Here is a 17,924-nt window from a genome sequence, read left to right on the forward strand (position 1 = left end):
TATACAGTGCTATGGAAATTAGCTAAAGAGAGAAATCACAAAGCAACTGCAGCTACTGAGATTGAGCGTTCCAGGACACTGTTCATCCACATGAGATGCAAGTGTTTGCAAAAGAAAAGTTCTGTCAGTCAAGCAAACAAAACCAAGTCCTGAGCCAGCAAGTACCTCTGCTGAATTTGGTAGGTCCACTTCCATGTTTAAACTTGGGCATGTGTACAAGATGGGGACTTCTGCATAGTCTTTTGTAAGAGGCTCCAAGAGAAACTGTATAGTCTCAGAGCAAATGTAAAGATTTGTCCTAGATGAAAATTTGGTTAAAAGGCAAAGTAAGACTATCTTACTCATTTTCATGCTTACCAGTCATTTCCCTGTGTGGTCACAAGTCCATAAGCAGCCCAGCTTGAGTCCTCCTCAGCTGTAGCTTGTTTAATTTATTAGGCTATTTGAGAGTTTCTCTCAAAATCCCCACCCTTCTGCACTCAAGGTAAGTTGTGGTAACATGGTTTCTCAGGAAGAAGTGACTGTATCCCTGCTGTCTGAGAAGTCCCCTGCATAGTGTATCTGTAGCAACTTCCATAGGAGGCATCCATTTACCCCTGCAAAAGAAAAATCCCACAGAATGGCCGAGCAACAAGGGGAAAAGAGCAACCAGGTAGAGATTTACAATGCTGATGGTATTTGCTCTTCCTTTATGTGTCACAACAAGAAGGTAGAAGGATCAAGAGAAGTCAAAAAGGAGCCTTATGGCCAGCAGTACTGCTTTGCTCCTGACTCACGCAGCTGAAACCACCACGAAATGTCACTTGTGAAGCAGACAGAAATGTTTCTGCCATTTACCTTAATGGGAAGGTCACTGTTACTTCTGCTTCTCTGTGGGAGTTAGCAGTAGGCAGCAGTTGTGGGGAACTTTGCTAACCCGTGCACCTCCTTATTGTCTTGTAGAGCAGGAAAATGGGACCAGGGCAAGCCACGGAGAACCTGCTATCAAGCATGCAGTGCCCAAATCACCACAAAACAGTGTCCAGAAGATCTGTTCAAAAGGTTAACAAAAGCATTCAAGCTGATATGGACTTGGAAGAGGAGAACCCCAGCGCAGACCTGAGCCTTTCTCCAACAACTGCCCTTTCTGGGAAGCTGGAGCAGTCTCCAGGGAACAGGTCACCTTCCCAGCAAAGTGTTTCCTCATCCTCCCAAGGACAGTCTGCCATGCCGGCTCTGGTACCACTGCTGCCAGCCCCTCCACCCCTACCCCCCGGGTGTAAGATGCCTCCTCCACCCTTTCCCGTGCCTGGCATAAATGACCCATCGCTCCCACCTCCCCAGCCATGCAGTAATCCCGAGTGCAGTCATCTTACTTGTGGGTATGGGGCACAGCCCCACCCTAAGAAGACACCGACATTGAGGATGAAGGTGTTTCACTGGCAGAAGCTCCCCTCTGATGTGGTGAGACGTACGTGCTTGTTTGTAACACTGGGCTGATCGGTTCATTTACTTCACATCCAAACAAAAATGCCCATGTTGGGGGGCTAGGCCTTGACTCAATAAGTCAGGTCACGTAGGTCATCCCATTGCTTGCTCTCAGTCCTATAAAAAATGAGTAATCACAAATAAACATGGAAAGCTAGGCCTTCACCAATAAATGGAGGAAATAGTTTAGGAAAAGCACTGAACTGAGGTTCTGTGGCTGCTAAAATTATCTTAATCTTTCAGTGTCTATTTGTTACTTGTTAAAGTGATGTTGTGAGCCTGCACTAATTAAGGTTTGCAAAAAGCTTCGAGTGTGTTGAGTGGAAAGATCTGTTGAACAGTCATGCTCTGTGGCTCTTCCTAATGAGCTCCTGGCACATCACCGGTGAGTGTCTTCCCAGCTGAAGCTTTTACTTTTTTTTTTTTTTTTTTTTTCCCTTGCACAGCCAGAAGATACATCAGCCAAGATCCATGGCTGAAAACTCTTGCCAATAGGGCTGGGGAACATGTACCCTCAGGGTGGGATGTAGCCTCCAACTTCATTTCATACTGACCACAGCCACGTGATTTGTGTGGGTTTTTTCCCCCCACACAAAATAACACTAAGGTCTGTGGTTAACATGTGGCCTGCCAAAGGGGTTTGCAAGTCCTCTTCAACCTTCAGCAAGGAGACTGTGAACCTGTTTCCATTTTTGCTGCAGCTTTTAATACTCAGTTCACCCAACACATCTCGTAGTTGTTCTCCATTGTGCTTATCACCAAGAAAGGGGGACATCAGGGGGTAAGAACTTGCTGCTATGATAAAATACATAAACACGTGTGTAAAAAAAAAAAAAAAACCAGTTTGAGCCACAGTCTGCTTTCTCGGGCAGCAGCACAAATTCTGATTCAGCCCCTATGTCTTCAGTGCCACTGTTGTAATCTCTCCTAAAGAAAAAGGAGGTGAGATCCTTTGTTAAAGATTCCAGTGTTGTAGACAAGTTAATCTTTTGAAGTGCCATGTATTATTCCGATGGCTCCTGATGATTCCAGTAATAATGCGGGGCTTGGGAGTCCTTATCTCTTGCAAAGAGAGACGTTTACCTAATTGGACGCAACATCCCCTGCTTGGGTACCACAAATCAGTGATGTGTAGCAGGTCAGCAATAGCAAAAAGAATTTGGAGCAGCCCGTTAAGTTCATCTGCTGCTTTCAGCTCAGTAAACTGAGTGTGGCGGTAGTTTTCCAGGTTTAATTAGCCTTCAAACCTTTGGGATGCTGTCTGTGGGAGCTGCCACTCTTAAATAATTTGTCCAGGACTAATGAGCATCGTATTTCATTCATCCTCTAAAGTGTTTTCCCTTCCACAAATCACACTTCCTTGAAAGTGCTCCTCTACCTCTGTGGTCCATCTTGAAGTGTTATTCTCTTCCAGAAAGCAGCTCCATGTGGGCTGTGATGCCAAGCAGCAGCAAGGAGCTTGTAGAGCCTGACTACGCAAGCTTGGAGCTACTTTTCTCTGTCCCACCAACAGCACCTAAGGAGAAAATGGGGCCAAAAATAAAGAAAACAAAAGAGGTACTTGGACTGCTTGCTCTTTGTAGAGCCTGGCAAAAGTCTTGGAAGTGAAAAGCTTATTCACTCTTTATTGTTGTCAATCATTTATAATAAGTTTGAAATATTTTTATATCCATTGCCTAAGATTATCTTAAAAAAGCACAGGAGAGGTTTAGAATTAAACATGTTAAAGTAACTCTGCTGAGGGACAGGTCTTCATCTGAGAGAGGGAGGACATGGGAATTTCAGTATTAATTCTTATAAATTGGAATATTCTAGAGAAAGCAATTCCCTCCTGTATGCTTTTGCCTCTTCCTCTTTCTAAAATAGATCTAATGACCTATACTGTTGTAAGTTGCTCTGAGTTTGATCAATGAAGATTGTTGATAATGTTATTACCAGAGAAGAATGAATCTCACCCAACAAACAAAAGCTCTAAAATTTCTGTTAAAATGAACGTAAATGTATTTCTAGCTGACTGCTTTTCTTCTTTTCACAGATCACATTCATAGGTCCAAAGAAAAGCCTCCTTCTGAGTATATTTCTGAAGCAGTTTAAGTGGTAAGATTTGGAGACTACCATCTGAATTACTTATTTGATGTGTCTATGTGTTTATTCAGACATTAAATGAAATAAATTTAGCAGAAATACTTTACAACCACTATCTTTCTTTAGCAAAGAGTCAACTTTTCTTTTTTCCCTTTTTTTTTTTTAAACTAATGAGATGTGGCAGTATCTTTCCAGACAATTAATATCATGTCTTGAACTAGTATTAAACCTTAAATGGACCAGTGATTCCTAAAGAGACAATATTCATAAATAACAGGAAAATCATGTGGAAACATATTTTTCTTTGGTATTATTGACATAAATATCAACTGCTGACAGCAACCACTAGTGAAGATTCCTGATTGGAAGTTTTCAAGTTACTTAATTGATTTTAAAGGGACATCTCCAGGGGTTCAGATCCAAAATCATATACAGTTTTTATTTCTTTTTTTCTATAAATAGGAAACACTTTCTATAATTAAAGAAATAGAAATTTACCAATTCACAGTCCTCGGGGGGGGGGGGGGGGGGGCACAAAAGAAAGGAATCTGTAGTAGTTTTTGGCAAAATATCTTTACTTTTAGATTCCCTGAAACTACTGCAGGATGAAGATGGATTTTCTGCTCTCCCCCTGCCCTTTGTGCAATGGCCCATGTTACAAGGGCTTCAAAAAGAAACTCATCCTAGAAGTTCCTTTGTGTTAAGAATAAATCAGAGTCAGAGGGCTTTTTTTAATTTTGTTTTATTCTTTTTCCATTGCAAACTGCTTCTCAATGGGGAAGAGCTGTGCATAGCCTAATCCAGCTGCTATTTCCTCTCTCTGCATGATTCCCTGGACAGTGGTTAAGCTCTCCCGAGAGCAGCTGGTGACCGTGGGATCAAAGAGTTGAGCCCCGCTTGCACTCGTGAGGGATGAGGCTGCCCTGCAGCCGGGTGCTGTCTCTATTAATGCTGGTGGCTGCCGGGAGCCAAGCTCTCCAGAGCCCAAACCAGAGCAGTCTGGACTCATTTCAAAGACATGTTGTCTGCCAAAGTTTCAGGCAAGGATTTTGGGTAAAACCTTCTGGGATCTTTATAAATACTTCTCAGCAGGAGGAGAGCCATTGGTTTTAGCCTTGGCTTTGCTGCAAGCAGTGGAGAAATTCAAAAGTAAATCTCTTCTCAGTGACACAGGACACCCACAGTAAAGGGAGAGCCTTCAGGGTTTGTTTTATAAAGATGAACAAAGCCCAGAAAGCACATCTAAATTATGAGGACTATTGCTTTAGGCTTAAAAAAATCCTTTGCTTTTTCATGTCTCCACTGTACTCCTGAGGACTAAGATCCAAAATGTAATGGGAGGCAAGTGCAGTTAGAATTACTTCATTTACTCCTACAGTGCTAGCTGAGAGATTGGGGTCTCTTCGGTTTGTCATGTTACTCCTCCCTACGCAGTTGCTCCACAGCACTTCTCTCTTTCATACAGCTCCAATGAAGAGATCGCTGCCATGATTCAGAAAGGGGATAGATCCAAGTTGGACGCTGAGATACTGAGGCAGCTACTTAAACTGCTGCCTGATGACCATGAGGTATCTATTAAGCGTGTTATTCTGATGGAGTTCAGTGTGCTTTGTGCTCAGCTTGAAACACTTGCACTGCTAAAGCAAGAAGCTATGACCAGATCCCACATCCTCCTGCACCATCTCAGTCAATACCCTTCCAAGGTAGAGCAGTGGAAGTCTTCCCCAGCAACAGTCTGGCCCCTTCACACAAAGGTGAGGCCACAGCACGTTGGGAGCCTCAACACAGGTGTAGACCAAGTGCTGCTCTCTATTCCTGTTATTTTAATTAGATGGATGAGGTACCTTAGCATTTGGGGACTTAGGTGAATAAAGAGCCTTTCAGAGCAGGTTTCAACGAGGAGAAAGGACCCATCTTTTTAAAGGGGTTGCTAGACTTGGATGCATTGTAGCTTGCTGAAGCCCTGCCTGTGGATTAGGGATTCATTGTAGAAGGTGCTGTACAAATGCAGATGACCTTCCAGTCAAAACAAAACTTACATGTTTGTCCTTGCAAACGAGTTCATATATGCAATTTATTGTTCATCTGCCTCAGTCCCATTGCCTGTGCACACAGAAAGTTCAGAAAAGCCAATTTCATGCCTGTAAGAAGCAATGGGTACCAGAAATAGTTGTGCGGTTATTTTACTGTTTTATTCCCCATTAGCTAAATGGCCTGAAATCTTGCAAAGAAGAAAAATCAGAACTAGCAAATGCAGATCAGTTTTACCTCCATCTCTTGGAAGTTCCCAGGTAAGCAAAATTTTCTTTATCTTCAACCCATGAGTGTGGTTCTTGTAAGATTTGTCCATAAGAATTAAGGCCTCTGTTTCCTGTGCTAGAGGGATGTTCCTGACATTCAGCCTTCAGAATAAATCATCTGACTGCTGTTAGTAGAGCTGGTTTGAGAAACTTTTCCTTCCCAAAGGCCAAACAGGTTTTCAGACACCTTTGGCAAACCACAGTTAAATTAACCCTGGTATTAATAAGTTAGTGAGAAAACTCCTGACTGTTGTACAGCTACTATCTGTATGGCACGAAGTTGCAGACTGAATCCTGCCACCAGGCTGCTGATTCATTCCACCCCTAGTTTAGAGATTCCAGTCTACCAAAGAGAGCCCACAAACCCATAAGTGAATCACAGCAGTGCCTGTGTTTTCACCACCTCCCTCATTTTTACCAAGTCAGATGAGACACAGAGAAATCTTTATGCTGTGCATAAAAACATGGTGATATGTCATAATTCATAGGAATAGTCCTCTGTAAATCTGATCAGTTCCCGTGCCAGAGCCAGAGGCACTTTTTGAAAACGTCATGGTGAAAATGTGGCTTTTTATTTTCTCAAACTTACAGCTAGCTTTAAAAGTACTTTAGAAAATGTTTTCATGGCTCTTCCACAACATTAATCCATAGTGAGGCATAAATATCATTAAAGGACATCACTGCAGAAGTATTTTGAATTTCTGTTTGGGAAGTTAAAAGGAAGAACAAAAATCCTGGCTAGTGCTGCCCAGGAATTGTCAAAAATTACAGCCTCATTATGCTAGGAAGTCACTGCCAGATGTCAGCGCAACATTGCTTTCTGAAAGAGGAGATGATAATTGTTTCTAGGACATCTTTGGAAATATCTGAATGTTTGATTTATTTATAATCCAGTTCTCGTGTCAAAGCATTAAAGAGAACATAACAATGCTGGTACTGCGCTTTGCCTAAAATGGGTGATTCTCTTGCTGAGCACAAGTCAATTAATCAGGCCTGCGCGTTTTGTTTTTGTGGTGTTTGTTGGGTTTTTTTCTACCGATCTCTTTTAGCTACCAGTTGCGGATTGAATGTATGCTGATTTGTGAGGAAACAAAAGTTCTGCTGGAGTGTCTGTGGCCAAAAGCACAAGCCATCAGGACAGCCTGTGAAAGTAAGTACATCAGTGTTGTACTCAGTGCTCAGGCATAGGAAGCTCCTCTTCTACTTGAATAGCATCAGTGGTAGCATATGCTATAATCTAATAAAAATTAACCTTTTAATTGCTGAATGTGTAGCAAACATCAAAATGATTCTGCGGATTCTTGCTTCTAGAATTCGTTCTGCAGAATTGCAATTTGTGCTGCCCTGGTCTAAAGTGGACCTTCTGTCATGAATAACACAAGCTCTCTCCTATCAGTGGTTCTGTAGAGAAGAAGAAAATTTCCTTTATATCGGTTCCAGATTCTCTTTGAATATAGGTTAAATTTTTGTGTGCAGCGGAGATTTTTGTCCATAACAATGAATCGGTTCCAGCTTTTCCTCTAGTGCACACTGGTTGCAGTCTGGCTTAGCTCTGCGGTAGAGCAGGACGCAGTGACATAAAAGAACCTGGTTTGGCTTCCAAAACGGCTGTCCCAGATGATGTTCACCAGTGCTTCAGGAACCCCCTCCACATAAAATTAGCCTTGGTTTTAGTTTTAAGGCGGCTCTTTCTTGAAGTTGCTCTTGGATCTAGCTTCAGTTCAATAGTTTTAGAGAGTCACTGACGACCTGTTAAACTGCAAAACTTTTGTTTATGTTTGCACATAAAACTGGGCTATACCTGGCTGTCTGAGATCAGTGCTACAGTTACTCTTTACTGTGTTGCAATCAACAGCTCCCTGCGGTCCCACCCTGTCATCCCTGTCCCCTCTCCATCCCGTTGCATGGGTCAGCATTTCTATTCTAGTTCTGCCAAAAACTTTATCCTTACTCCAGACTACCCTGCTAAAATGCACAGCTTCTGGTTATCACTCTCACTAACGATGATAACGAGGCAAAAAGCCCTTTGCTTTTCTTAACCTAGAATAGTATGTGCTGGAAATGGGGGCTATGGACTTTCACAAGTTTATACACTTTCTCATAAGCGGCTGCAGGGATGACATATCTATACTCCAAACTTGATGGGAAAACTAGTTTTCCATCTATTTGTGGAGAAGAGACCACAATAGAAACTTACTCATTCCACTTCCATTCAGCTGATTCATTTCTGTGCTGGTATATTTCCAAATCCATAACAACAGCTTGACATAATCTTGGATGAGAATTTTGTTACCCCCACTGTCAAACCTAAGGAAAAATCCTATTTCAGATCATTTAATTTAATTTATTGAAAATGTCTCTCTTTTTATTCTTCAGCACTTCTTACCAGTCAGCGACTGCCACTTTTCTGCCAATTGATTCTTAAAGTTGGAAACTTTCTGAACTATGTAAGTAAACTGATTTCTTTAATTGCTGTATTTCTAAAGATACCCGAAAATACAAATACAAGACTTAGAAACTGAAGGAAGGAACTTTTTTCTGTATCTTCTAGGGGCATCACACTGGAGATGCTGGAGGTTTTAAAATTAGTGCTTTGCTCAGACTAACAGAAACAAAAGCAAACCAAAGCCACATTACTCTGCTTCACCATATTTTGGAGGTACAACAAAACTGTGAAATTATTCCGGTGTGCATTATTCTCAAATATTAATTCCCCAGAAACTAAGGGGCTTTGACCTCAGTAGCACCCAACAGCAGGTGTCTGGAGGGTGAGCCTCTGTGCCTGAAAGGCGATGAAAACTTTTCCACCGCTCTCTGTGCAGACAGGATCAAATCCATGTGTAATAATGTTTAGAGAGTTAACACTAGGTTTCCTTTCTTAAGTTTGCTTAACATGTCTGCTTGTCCTTTTCTTTCTCCTCTTTTGCAACTGCTCTCTCATGTTGACGTGTCTCCCAAACGCAGCTGTCAAATGAAATTAATTTTAGTGGTATGAAGACAAAATCTCAGGTCAGCTTGTGCGCTGTCACAGCACACGAGATGTAAGCCTGAGCAGTTAAAAGAGCCTTTTGCTTTCTTTTTAACTCCCTATGGGTACCAACATGAAAAAGAATGAACGAGACTAAATTTACCCCTACGCTTATAAGAATGAAAACTGAAGTGTTAATTTTTCAATCCTGATGTTGTCCAGCTGAAAATCTTTCATACTCTTAGACTGACTGTGCAAGCTAACCATTTGTCACTGCAATTTTAGGAGGTTGAAAAAAAACACACAGATCTGCTGCAGCTTCCCAGAGATCTTGACTTTGTTTCCAAGGCAGCAGGGTAGGACATTATTGTTTGTTTTGTCATGTATGAATTGCCAACCTCTTTAAAGCCAACAAGTAGCTGAGTCATTTTATGGTGGTGTAATAAGGTCACAGGACTTCTCTGCTGTGAGAGAGGTTCCCTTCTAACACCAAACAGTTTTGAGATTTATAAATCAACCTGGTTAAGACTCTTTATGTGGAGCTCAGTGGGATTTTTACTTTCAGACATTCCAGTACTACGTTAGAAGTAAAACTGTGTAAATAGTGAACTCCCTCATTTTCAAGGACCGGATTCTTCTTCCGCATATTGCAATAGAAACATATCTTCCCTGTAATTTCTCAGTCATACTTGTGTGCAAGCCCATCAGGAGGTACATCCACAGAGCTGGTGTAAGGAGGGAATGATTGGGGCAATTTCCTGGCAATCAGGGGACCTCAGGAGCCTCAGAGTTGAGTTTCAGCACAAGTTTCCAATAGATCTGGGTAGAAAGAAAAAAATCTATTTCTGCAGACTTTCCTCTGTGTGCCTGAAAGCCTCATGAGTCTAACACCAGCTCTTTTTGTTTAGCTCAGAAGAACCACATGGAGATATGTTAAATGACACCAATAAAAATCCAAATTTATAGCACCAGGACTAATATTTTTTAATCCTGTTATGAATGCATAGGAACCTTCAGTGTTTTAATTTTGCTTGCATTTAGAAGTGGGGGTAACATGTAAATTTGAGATGGATTGACATTGTTAAGTAGCTGCTAAATAATTAAATATAAAAAGTATTTTTATTCAGTAATGCAACAGAAAGTATTATGGCTTTTGCGAGTTATCCATGCAGAATTTAAGTCGGATGTTGTTTTGAAACATGAATTTCTTTTTGGGTTGCGTGATAACAGGAATACTTCTGTTAGCCAAAACTAAATCTTGCTGGTTGATGATATAAATGTGCTCTTTTTTATAAAGTAATTGCCCTCTAGTTTAGTCAAACTCTTAACCTTACAAAATTGATTCACTAATCAACCTCCAGAGAACTGTTTACAATGCAAATCCTGCATGGGACTCTTCTAACACTGCTCACATCTGGATGCACCGTGAAACACCACATCAGGTTTTGCTGATTCAGTATTTTTTGTCTGGCACAAAGAGCAGGTCAGAACCATGAAAGATGTTGGTTTGGCATTGTAACATGTTTGGGTCTCCACGTGAGCTAAGTGAACTCTGAGAAGAGGTACAATTTTGGAATATAAATAGAATAGGGAGAAAAGGCAAGGAGGGAAAAGAACCAGATAAGCAAGGACAGTATTGGCACAAGGGAGATGAGCGTGTGTTGCCTATGAATAAAACAGGCTGGAAATTTTGGACGAGTTTTTTGAATACTAGAACAGCGAGGTTCTTCCACAGTCTGGCCAGGGAGGTAGTGAGGGCAAAAGCACAGCTTCTTTCTTAGATGAGGGCTTGAGCACATAGAAAAGGATTTATACAGAGATCTACCTGCAAAAGGTAGGGTCTGGGTTGGACAATTAATTCTACATTAATTTGCAGACATGATATTATTTATAATAATCTTTTAACTTAATGAAAACAAAAGGCTCACCCCTTTAATGTACTGTCCCTTTTGTGGACCTTTCAGAATCCACTTCGATGTTATGCGGGCTGAGGCAGGTGCCAATTTGAAGAAACTGTTGGAAATAAAGGAGCATTTATTTTTGTCAACAGATGATTTAAAAATACAACATGCAAAATCTGTTCAAGTAGGTAATATGGGTGTGACACACTTCCCATCCTTCTTCCTAAACACTTTAAATCTCTTCTCAAAGGCACTGTAATTCAGGTTGCAAATGGATATAGAGCTCTATAGGAAAGGGGTCACAACTACATTCCCCCTGTGCCCTGGTGGAAGGAGCATCCCAGATTTTCCTCCACTTCTGTAATGTGGTATCACAATAAAGAGACAGCTGAGGACCAGTCAGCTTTGTGTGTGGGCAAAAGAAAGGAAGGCCCTAAAAATGAAATGTAGGATGCAACTATAAATGTGTACAGTGCAGTACAGAAACATGTTTTGTCTCACTGTTCTTTGGGGGGAAAAAAAGTGAACAGATTTGCGATATGCTTTTTTTTTGCATATATTTCCAAACATCCTAGCTTTTCATGTTCTCAAAACAGGGTCATGTAACTAAAGCTAAAAGGCAGAAATCCTGGTGCTGTATCTCCTTTGATCAGTCATCCCAGGTTATACCAAATTTCCACGTGGCTGTATGATGAAAGTGGCAACGTACAATGAGCTGCTTTGGGCCAAATGAAACCAGGGGAAATGCAGATGGTTCGATTAAGAAGAAAATATCACACATTTTGAACCAATCTTAATTGTCAGGTTTTTAAAACTGATTGCTCTGTGTTAACTGGCTTGAGTCTTCTGGGCAGCTCAGAATATGCTGCTTCTTAATATGCATAAATTCTGTTGCAAACTGTGTCTCAGGACAGTCTTGATGCTTCAAAGGACCTGCAGAAGGAGTTTGCCACCATTGAAAAGAAGAAGGAAGAACTTGCTGATTATCTTTGTGAAGACCGAAAAAAATTGTCTTTGGAAGATGTATTTAACACAATGAAAACCTTCAGAGACCTCTTCCTCAAGGCCTTACAGGTGGCTTGCATTTGTGACTGCTTAGAAATAGATTGAGAACTTTTTTTTTAAGCAAGCAAGAATTTCTTTTTTCTACTCCAAGCTGGGCTACCTAAACACAGACTGCAGGAGTAAATGAAAGTAACTTTATTTGCTTGCAACTTGCAGCAAGAAATAAGCATGTGGGCAAATATAAAATGTGATTTTTTTTTTTATTTTTTTTTTTGCTATGAAGAACTAAGAACCCTCCAAGCTGTTTTTCCCACCGTAAAATTATTGATCAGGCCTCAATGCAATAGGAGCTTAGTGGCGTGGGAAAGAATGAGCAACCTGACATGCTTTATAGGCTTTGCCAATAGGCAAAAGGTAAATTTTCCAATAGGCAAAGCCTAATTGGAAGATATGTTTACGTGCAGGTATTTCATGGTACTAATTAGCTCAAAACAATATGTTTTGTGTCTCCTACAAAACTATGAATCTCCCAAGAGATTGTATTTGGCACTTTCTTAGTTTCTAAGACTTTACTCCTTGCAGTAAAGAGTAAGAAAACAGCAACTTCACCATAAAAGTTGTGTAGAGCACCTTCCAATTAGTAAGCTTCCAGTGAACAACCATTTTGCATCCCCTACCGCATACTTCACACCTGAACTAATGTACTTCCTCTAGGGTTTCCCTAATGCCAGGTGATAGTGGCTTCACATTTATATATTTTAACAGCAACAATCACCCACTCTTGTGCTGACCCCAGTAGAGCCCAAGACTGGATTTGCCTTCTATAGAGGGAATCATCCACATTACACGAAGTATTGCAAGAATACAGACAACTATGCTGGGCAGTGTCAAGGCAAGAGAGGGTGAAGGAGTGCTTTAGGGCAGATCCTAGTTTCAGATCAAAACAAAGGAGCTTCTGAGGAAATGTTGGAAGATGAAAGATGAAAAATATATCCTGTAATGTTCCCACTACCTGCTCCTCCTGTGAGGCATTTGACTTCAATTTTGCAAGCAATACAGCTACCCAGGCTCCAACACGATGTGATAGCACCACAGTCTAGAAAATAAACCCTACAAACCACAGATCCTTTGGCAATATGCTTGACCCTTAGAGTTCCTAAAACGCTAGGCAGGAAGGAAAGAATTAAGAGTCAAGAACATCATGGATCAGCATCCATGGAGAGCAGCAGTGGAAAATTGCTGTGAAGGGTAAATCCAGCAACTGCAGTTCTTTTAAGAAACAGTCCCAATAAAGGTTATGTAGTGTCCTAGTACAGCTGCAGAAGATTTAAACTACTTTTCTGGGTGCTGCTTGTTCACAGCCAGGCTGGAGCAACTAGAAAAAAGCTTCTTTTTATCCACCCAACATATAAACTCCCTTTCATCCTATTTTTGGTTCCATTTTTCAGCAGCACCTCACCTCAAAGGTACTACAGCTGTTAGCCACATTGTATGCATCTCTGTTACCTCCATTGCAGACCTGTAATGTAATCTCTCCCTTCTTGCCTTGCTTTCTCCCTATCACTGTAGTAAAGATGCTGTCTGTGCTTGAAACGGCAATATGCTGAAAAGTTGAAGGTTTTAATTTTTAAAGCATCTTTTTGTTCCGTGATTTTGATTTTTGCACTAGAATCAGCCATGTGCATCATCTCTTTCCAGTGCCATTTGATGTAAGCTTTAAGGCTAAGGTGTAACTTTTGAGATGAGTCTTCTGTGTAAAGCATGTCTCTTAGCACTACCAAAATCGTTAGTGCTATCTTTCCATTCTCACATCAAATAAGAAGGGAAATAATTTTGATAAATAGTGATCCTTCATGGCTCCTAAGCTTACCTAGAGAGATTTTGGTTTTGTTTAAACAAAATCCTTTTCCATTCCCTGAGGGTTCTTCCTGGTCTCATCCTTCAGGTAACAAAAGCTGAGCTACACAAATGAAATTACTATAATAAGAATCTGCCCTCTTCCTCTCCATCTACTTGAAGAGGTAAAAACAAAAAAAAAAGCTTTTCAAACACCCAAATGATCCCCAAAAGTGACACAGTGAAAAGGAGCTGGTTTGTCACCCAGGGCTGATGACTGTTTCACCAATTCTCAAAAATTAAAAGGAGCAGATGGCAGGAGGAAGAAGATGGGGAGAAAATAGTTTCCCAGCTCAAAGATAAAAAAACAGAATTGGAGATACACTGAGAACTGAGTTGTAAAATTGCAGGGAAAAGAAACACTGCGATTACAGGGGATTGGGAGAAACATTTTATTTCCTTTAACACTTGCAGCTGTTCAAGGAGGGGAGCTCCCCACAAAGAGGCTGTCTAACCTCACGAAAAGGAGAAAAAATGTTTTAAAAAAATCTGCTCTAGGAAGTACTCCGTTGATGACAGAGGTTATACAGACAGCTCTGCGCAGGGATAGGGTCCTCTGAGTGCTCCCCTAGGATAACCAAGCTGGAGCAGCTGCTCCTCAGTAGGGTGCATATGCTGTTGGAACAGGATGTGCTTTAGATAGTGTGGGGATAAACAGTTGTCATGGAGCATCTTTTAATTCAAAGATCAAGCAAGTATCTAATGTCCCACAAAGTGCAAATCCAAAGTGACACCCCTCTTTCATTTAATCTCATCCATACAGCTGCCTTCAGTAATCCAGGAGATGGAAAAGGGATTGTGAATATTCATTCCTCTACCTTGCTACCACTTTACCTTGTTGGGCTTTCTTGTGTTGAAGAAACTCTGTTAACAGTGTGTTTGCATCAAACTGTTATGTTTTGGGGTTTTTTTAATTTCTCTGAACAATTCAGTTCAGGCTTGCTCAATCTATAAATTTATTCCTAATGTGTTTCGGTTTGTTCTCAGTACTGTGTGTGTGCTGCTCAAGTAGCTGGACAATGTATCCCTGAATTCACCTCCTTTATTTCTTGTAGCATGTTACATAGAGACATTCTCCCAGGGCCCACAGATCTGCAAGTCTCTCAACAGCCATAATATCTCAAAGACATTATGCTAAGACACAGCAGGAATTTATCAGGCAAGCACGTAGGAGGCATACTGTGATGCAAGCCTCTCCATAAGACTTCACCACCTGTACCTCATTCTTTCAGAAGCACCCTCCATTCAGGGCAAATATATTCTTTTCTTTCTTTGTCAAGAGTACACCAGTTTTCTCTCCTTTTCTAGGCATCCAGTAAACGTCCCCATAACCTTGAGCCTGTAATGCTCTTGTATTTCAGAGAGACTAACTCTATTAATGTCCATAGGTTTTCTTTATTTGTCTGGAAATTTTTTTGGTCCAAAAGATCCTAGGCTTTTACTTTCTATAAAGGCTCTAAGAAACTCATGCATGTTTTCTGGGACTTCTTCAGCTCATCTTATGGAAATAGTGGCAAATGATCCATACCAATCAACCAAATCTATCAGTAGTATGGGAAAATGTCTTTGCTGCTGATAAACTCTCTGCAAAAGAAACCAGACATGTCTCATCAAGAATCCTATCTGCACCAAATCATCAACATCTTCCTGGATATTATTAAATTTTGTAATATGAAACAGCAGCACATCTTAACATCTCTTAACATCTTAACATCACAAATCCCTATGACAGGAGGCCAAATAACTACTGATCTACCTACAACACGTAGGTATTAGCTACTGAGTGGTTGCAATCAAAAGCAGGCAAGCTTCCAGGTGCTGATGGCAATGTTCTGATGATGATTGCAGCTCTGGAACAAGGACTGCATAAGGTTTTAAGAAAATAGCTTTTGTCATCTTGATGTTCTGCTACAGTTAGCCCAGTTGTTCAGAACTGCCCTCTCCTACGATTGCGCTACTTATCAAAACCCAGAAATACTCTTCCACTGAGTAAAGGTCTTCCTTTACCAGGAGTAATCGTTCAATCTCTTTCTTGGAATTCCTCTGTTACTTGTATCATCCCAGTACCAGCAGCTCTGTGGAAACCAGTCCTGCCTGTCTGCATAAGTCCCAACAGGATTTATGCCATCCTGGCAGTTTTATGACTGGTACCAACAGACATCCAGCTTGGACTCTGCCACTGAACACCAGTGCAGAAATACAGCTGGCAAATTTAACGGGTGCCTGAAGAGAAACTGTGAATTGCTGTTGAACACAGTTGAGTTCCTGAAATTTCTAGTAGAAATCCCTGAATACGAACAATGTAAAATCACGGTTGCTATGGGATAAATCTCCAGAATGCTAATGAAGTTAAACTAATGTTCTGTTTTGTGGACAAAGGGATTAATTAAGAAGAATGCATTTTAGTCCACAGTTGAACCTTGCAGTTAAAGCTAATGAAATAGTTTGCTGGTAACATCATCAGATGGAGAAGGCCAAAGGGACTGAGCAGGAAGCTCTGTTCTGCTATTTGCCCTCAAACCCCAGCAGCACACCTAAGTGTGTATAGGGCACATTCAGAATAGTTATTCATTGCAAACTGAGAGTTTCTTAACCAGCTTTTCCTCCAGTAACTCTTCTTATTTATTTTTTTATGTGTCATTCTGTCTGAATGCAGGAAAATCAAGAAAGAAAGGAGCAAGCTGCAAAGTCTGAGAAAAGGAAGAAACAGCTTAAAGGAGAAGATGCGAAGAGGCTAAAGGGAGAGTATGGAAAGAGCAGTACATTTAACAAAAATTAATTCTGGTTTTATTAGCCAGCCTTTTATTAATTAGGCAGAAATTATCTGTTTAGCTGTGGCTGATCTAATACAATGAGAGTGATTTAGCCACGGATGATGTAGTTGTCAAGGAGATAGTATATTAAGACATTAATTTTCACATGCATGTGAATGATGAGAAGAAATCATGATAGGGATGTTAGAAAACATACCACTCCCAATGAGGAAGTTACTACCATTTTGCTTAGAGGTGGGTGACATCCTGCTATTGCTCTGAATAGTTGTTGGAAGACTTTTAGGGGTATAGAAAGTTGCACATACTTGAACTTCAAGCTGCGCTGTGTCACTGTGGTAGGCAAGTTGTGTCACGTGTTACTGTTACCACAGCATTTGCTTTTTTCTGACTAGCGGTCCAATTCCTTAAAGCGGTTATGTGTGTGCTTAAAGGAGTGTCTGTGCTTTGCTGAAGAATGGCCTATTGACATAAATGCAGAAAAATGTTTGCTGTGCTGGGCCTACCTGGCTTTGAAGTATTTCTGGTGCTAACATTGGCGTGTGTATATTTTAAAATTTTATTTTGGCAAATACTTGACATCCACTTTTCTTGAAGATTTCTGCCAATAACATTTGGTTACGGTTCTCGAGTCTTCAGAGAACCACTGCAAAAATGACATTAGTAAATCTCGGTGGAGTTTGTATAAATATTACACTAGATGCTCACCCCTTGGAAGACTGTGTTTTTCCTTGTATCTGGTGTCTAAATAAATGGCCTTCTTTTAGCTCCTCTTTCACAGTTACTCATCTTTGAAATACATTTTAAAAATACATAAAATTCATTGAAAACTGACCAAAACAAAGTTTTCAATATTGTCTTGACAAGCTGTACTGCAAATACATTTTACATACTTTGCAATTGTAACATGCTTAATGTAAAGCTGCAAATTAAAACAATAAACCTTTTTGCTGTAAATAGAGAAACGTAACTTAGTATATGGTAAAATAAAATTATAAAGCAACGTTCAGCAGCTGTAAGGATTAAAGGTGTGCTTCAACCCTGTGAAGAGAAGGAGCACCAGACCAGAAGAACCTTCTGCACTTCCAACACGCAGTTTAGATAGAACTGTTGTTATTTTTGGTCCTTTGTGAGAAGGTGGATTTAATTCTTGGGGTATAAACTTAAACATGAGAGAGCATTTAGACTCTGAATTATTTTTCAGTACATATTTTAGAAAACTGTGCATAGCACTGGTGACAATAAGAATCAGGCATTTTTTTAATCTATTTTAATCTCCATCAGAATATGGTGACACAAATTATAGAGGGTATCAGATCTGGCACGGCAGGATGTTGGAGCTCATCTTAACATTCTTCAGTCCATGTAAAACCTTTTTTCTCTTTTTTATCATATAATTAGCAAGTTAAGTAATTATTTTCTGTATTTATGTTCTGAAGGAGGGAATGAAAAGACTGTAAATCTGGTGAAACCCTATTAGCATATGCTTACAGGATTATCAAGTCCTCGTTCCACAAAGAATTAGGTACAC

At 40.5% G+C, this 17,924-nt stretch overlaps 1 protein-coding gene across 2 annotated transcripts; it reads left to right on the forward strand.

Annotated features, from left to right (window-relative positions):
• LOC142410702 (inverted formin-2-like) lies at positions 1-17,684 on the forward strand. 2 transcript variants are annotated; one of them, XM_075503708.1, is made up of 13 exons: positions 1-179; positions 943-1,450; positions 2,882-3,024; positions 3,503-3,564; positions 5,018-5,306; positions 5,758-5,843; positions 6,902-7,002; positions 8,229-8,299; positions 8,404-8,511; positions 9,106-9,176; positions 10,785-10,905; positions 11,631-11,795; positions 16,279-17,684. In XM_075503708.1, exons 1-13 carry the CDS (start codon positions 96-98, stop codon positions 16,399-16,401), a joined length of 1,932 nt encoding a protein of 643 aa, XP_075359823.1. In that variant the 5' UTR covers positions 1-95; the 3' UTR covers positions 16,402-17,684. The 2 variants fall into 2 exon arrangements, with proteins under 2 accessions (XP_075359823.1, XP_075359824.1); XM_075503709.1 differs by having other exon boundaries at positions 5,018-5,120.
• The last annotated feature ends 240 nt before the right edge of the window (positions 17,685-17,924 follow it).

Source organism: Mycteria americana, chromosome 5, assembly GCF_035582795.1.
Source record: "Mycteria americana isolate JAX WOST 10 ecotype Jacksonville Zoo and Gardens chromosome 5, USCA_MyAme_1.0, whole genome shotgun sequence".
Taxonomy (NCBI): domain Eukaryota; kingdom Metazoa; phylum Chordata; class Aves; order Ciconiiformes; family Ciconiidae; genus Mycteria; species Mycteria americana.

What these genes read in the sequence shown, in the direction of transcription:
- LOC142410702 (XM_075503708.1), top strand. Translation starts at nt 96, where the DNA reads ATGCAAGTGTTTGCAAAAGAAAAGTTCTGTCAGTCAAGCAAACAAAAC. An exon ending in CATCTCTTGGAAGTTCCCAG is followed by an intron (nt 5,844 to 6,901) that starts GTAAGCAAAATT and finishes GATCTCTTTTAG; the next exon opens with CTACCAGTTGCGGATTGAAT. An exon ending in AACATGCAAAATCTGTTCAA is followed by an intron (nt 10,906 to 11,630) that starts GTAGGTAATATG and finishes ACTGTGTCTCAG; the next exon opens with GACAGTCTTGATGCTTCAAA.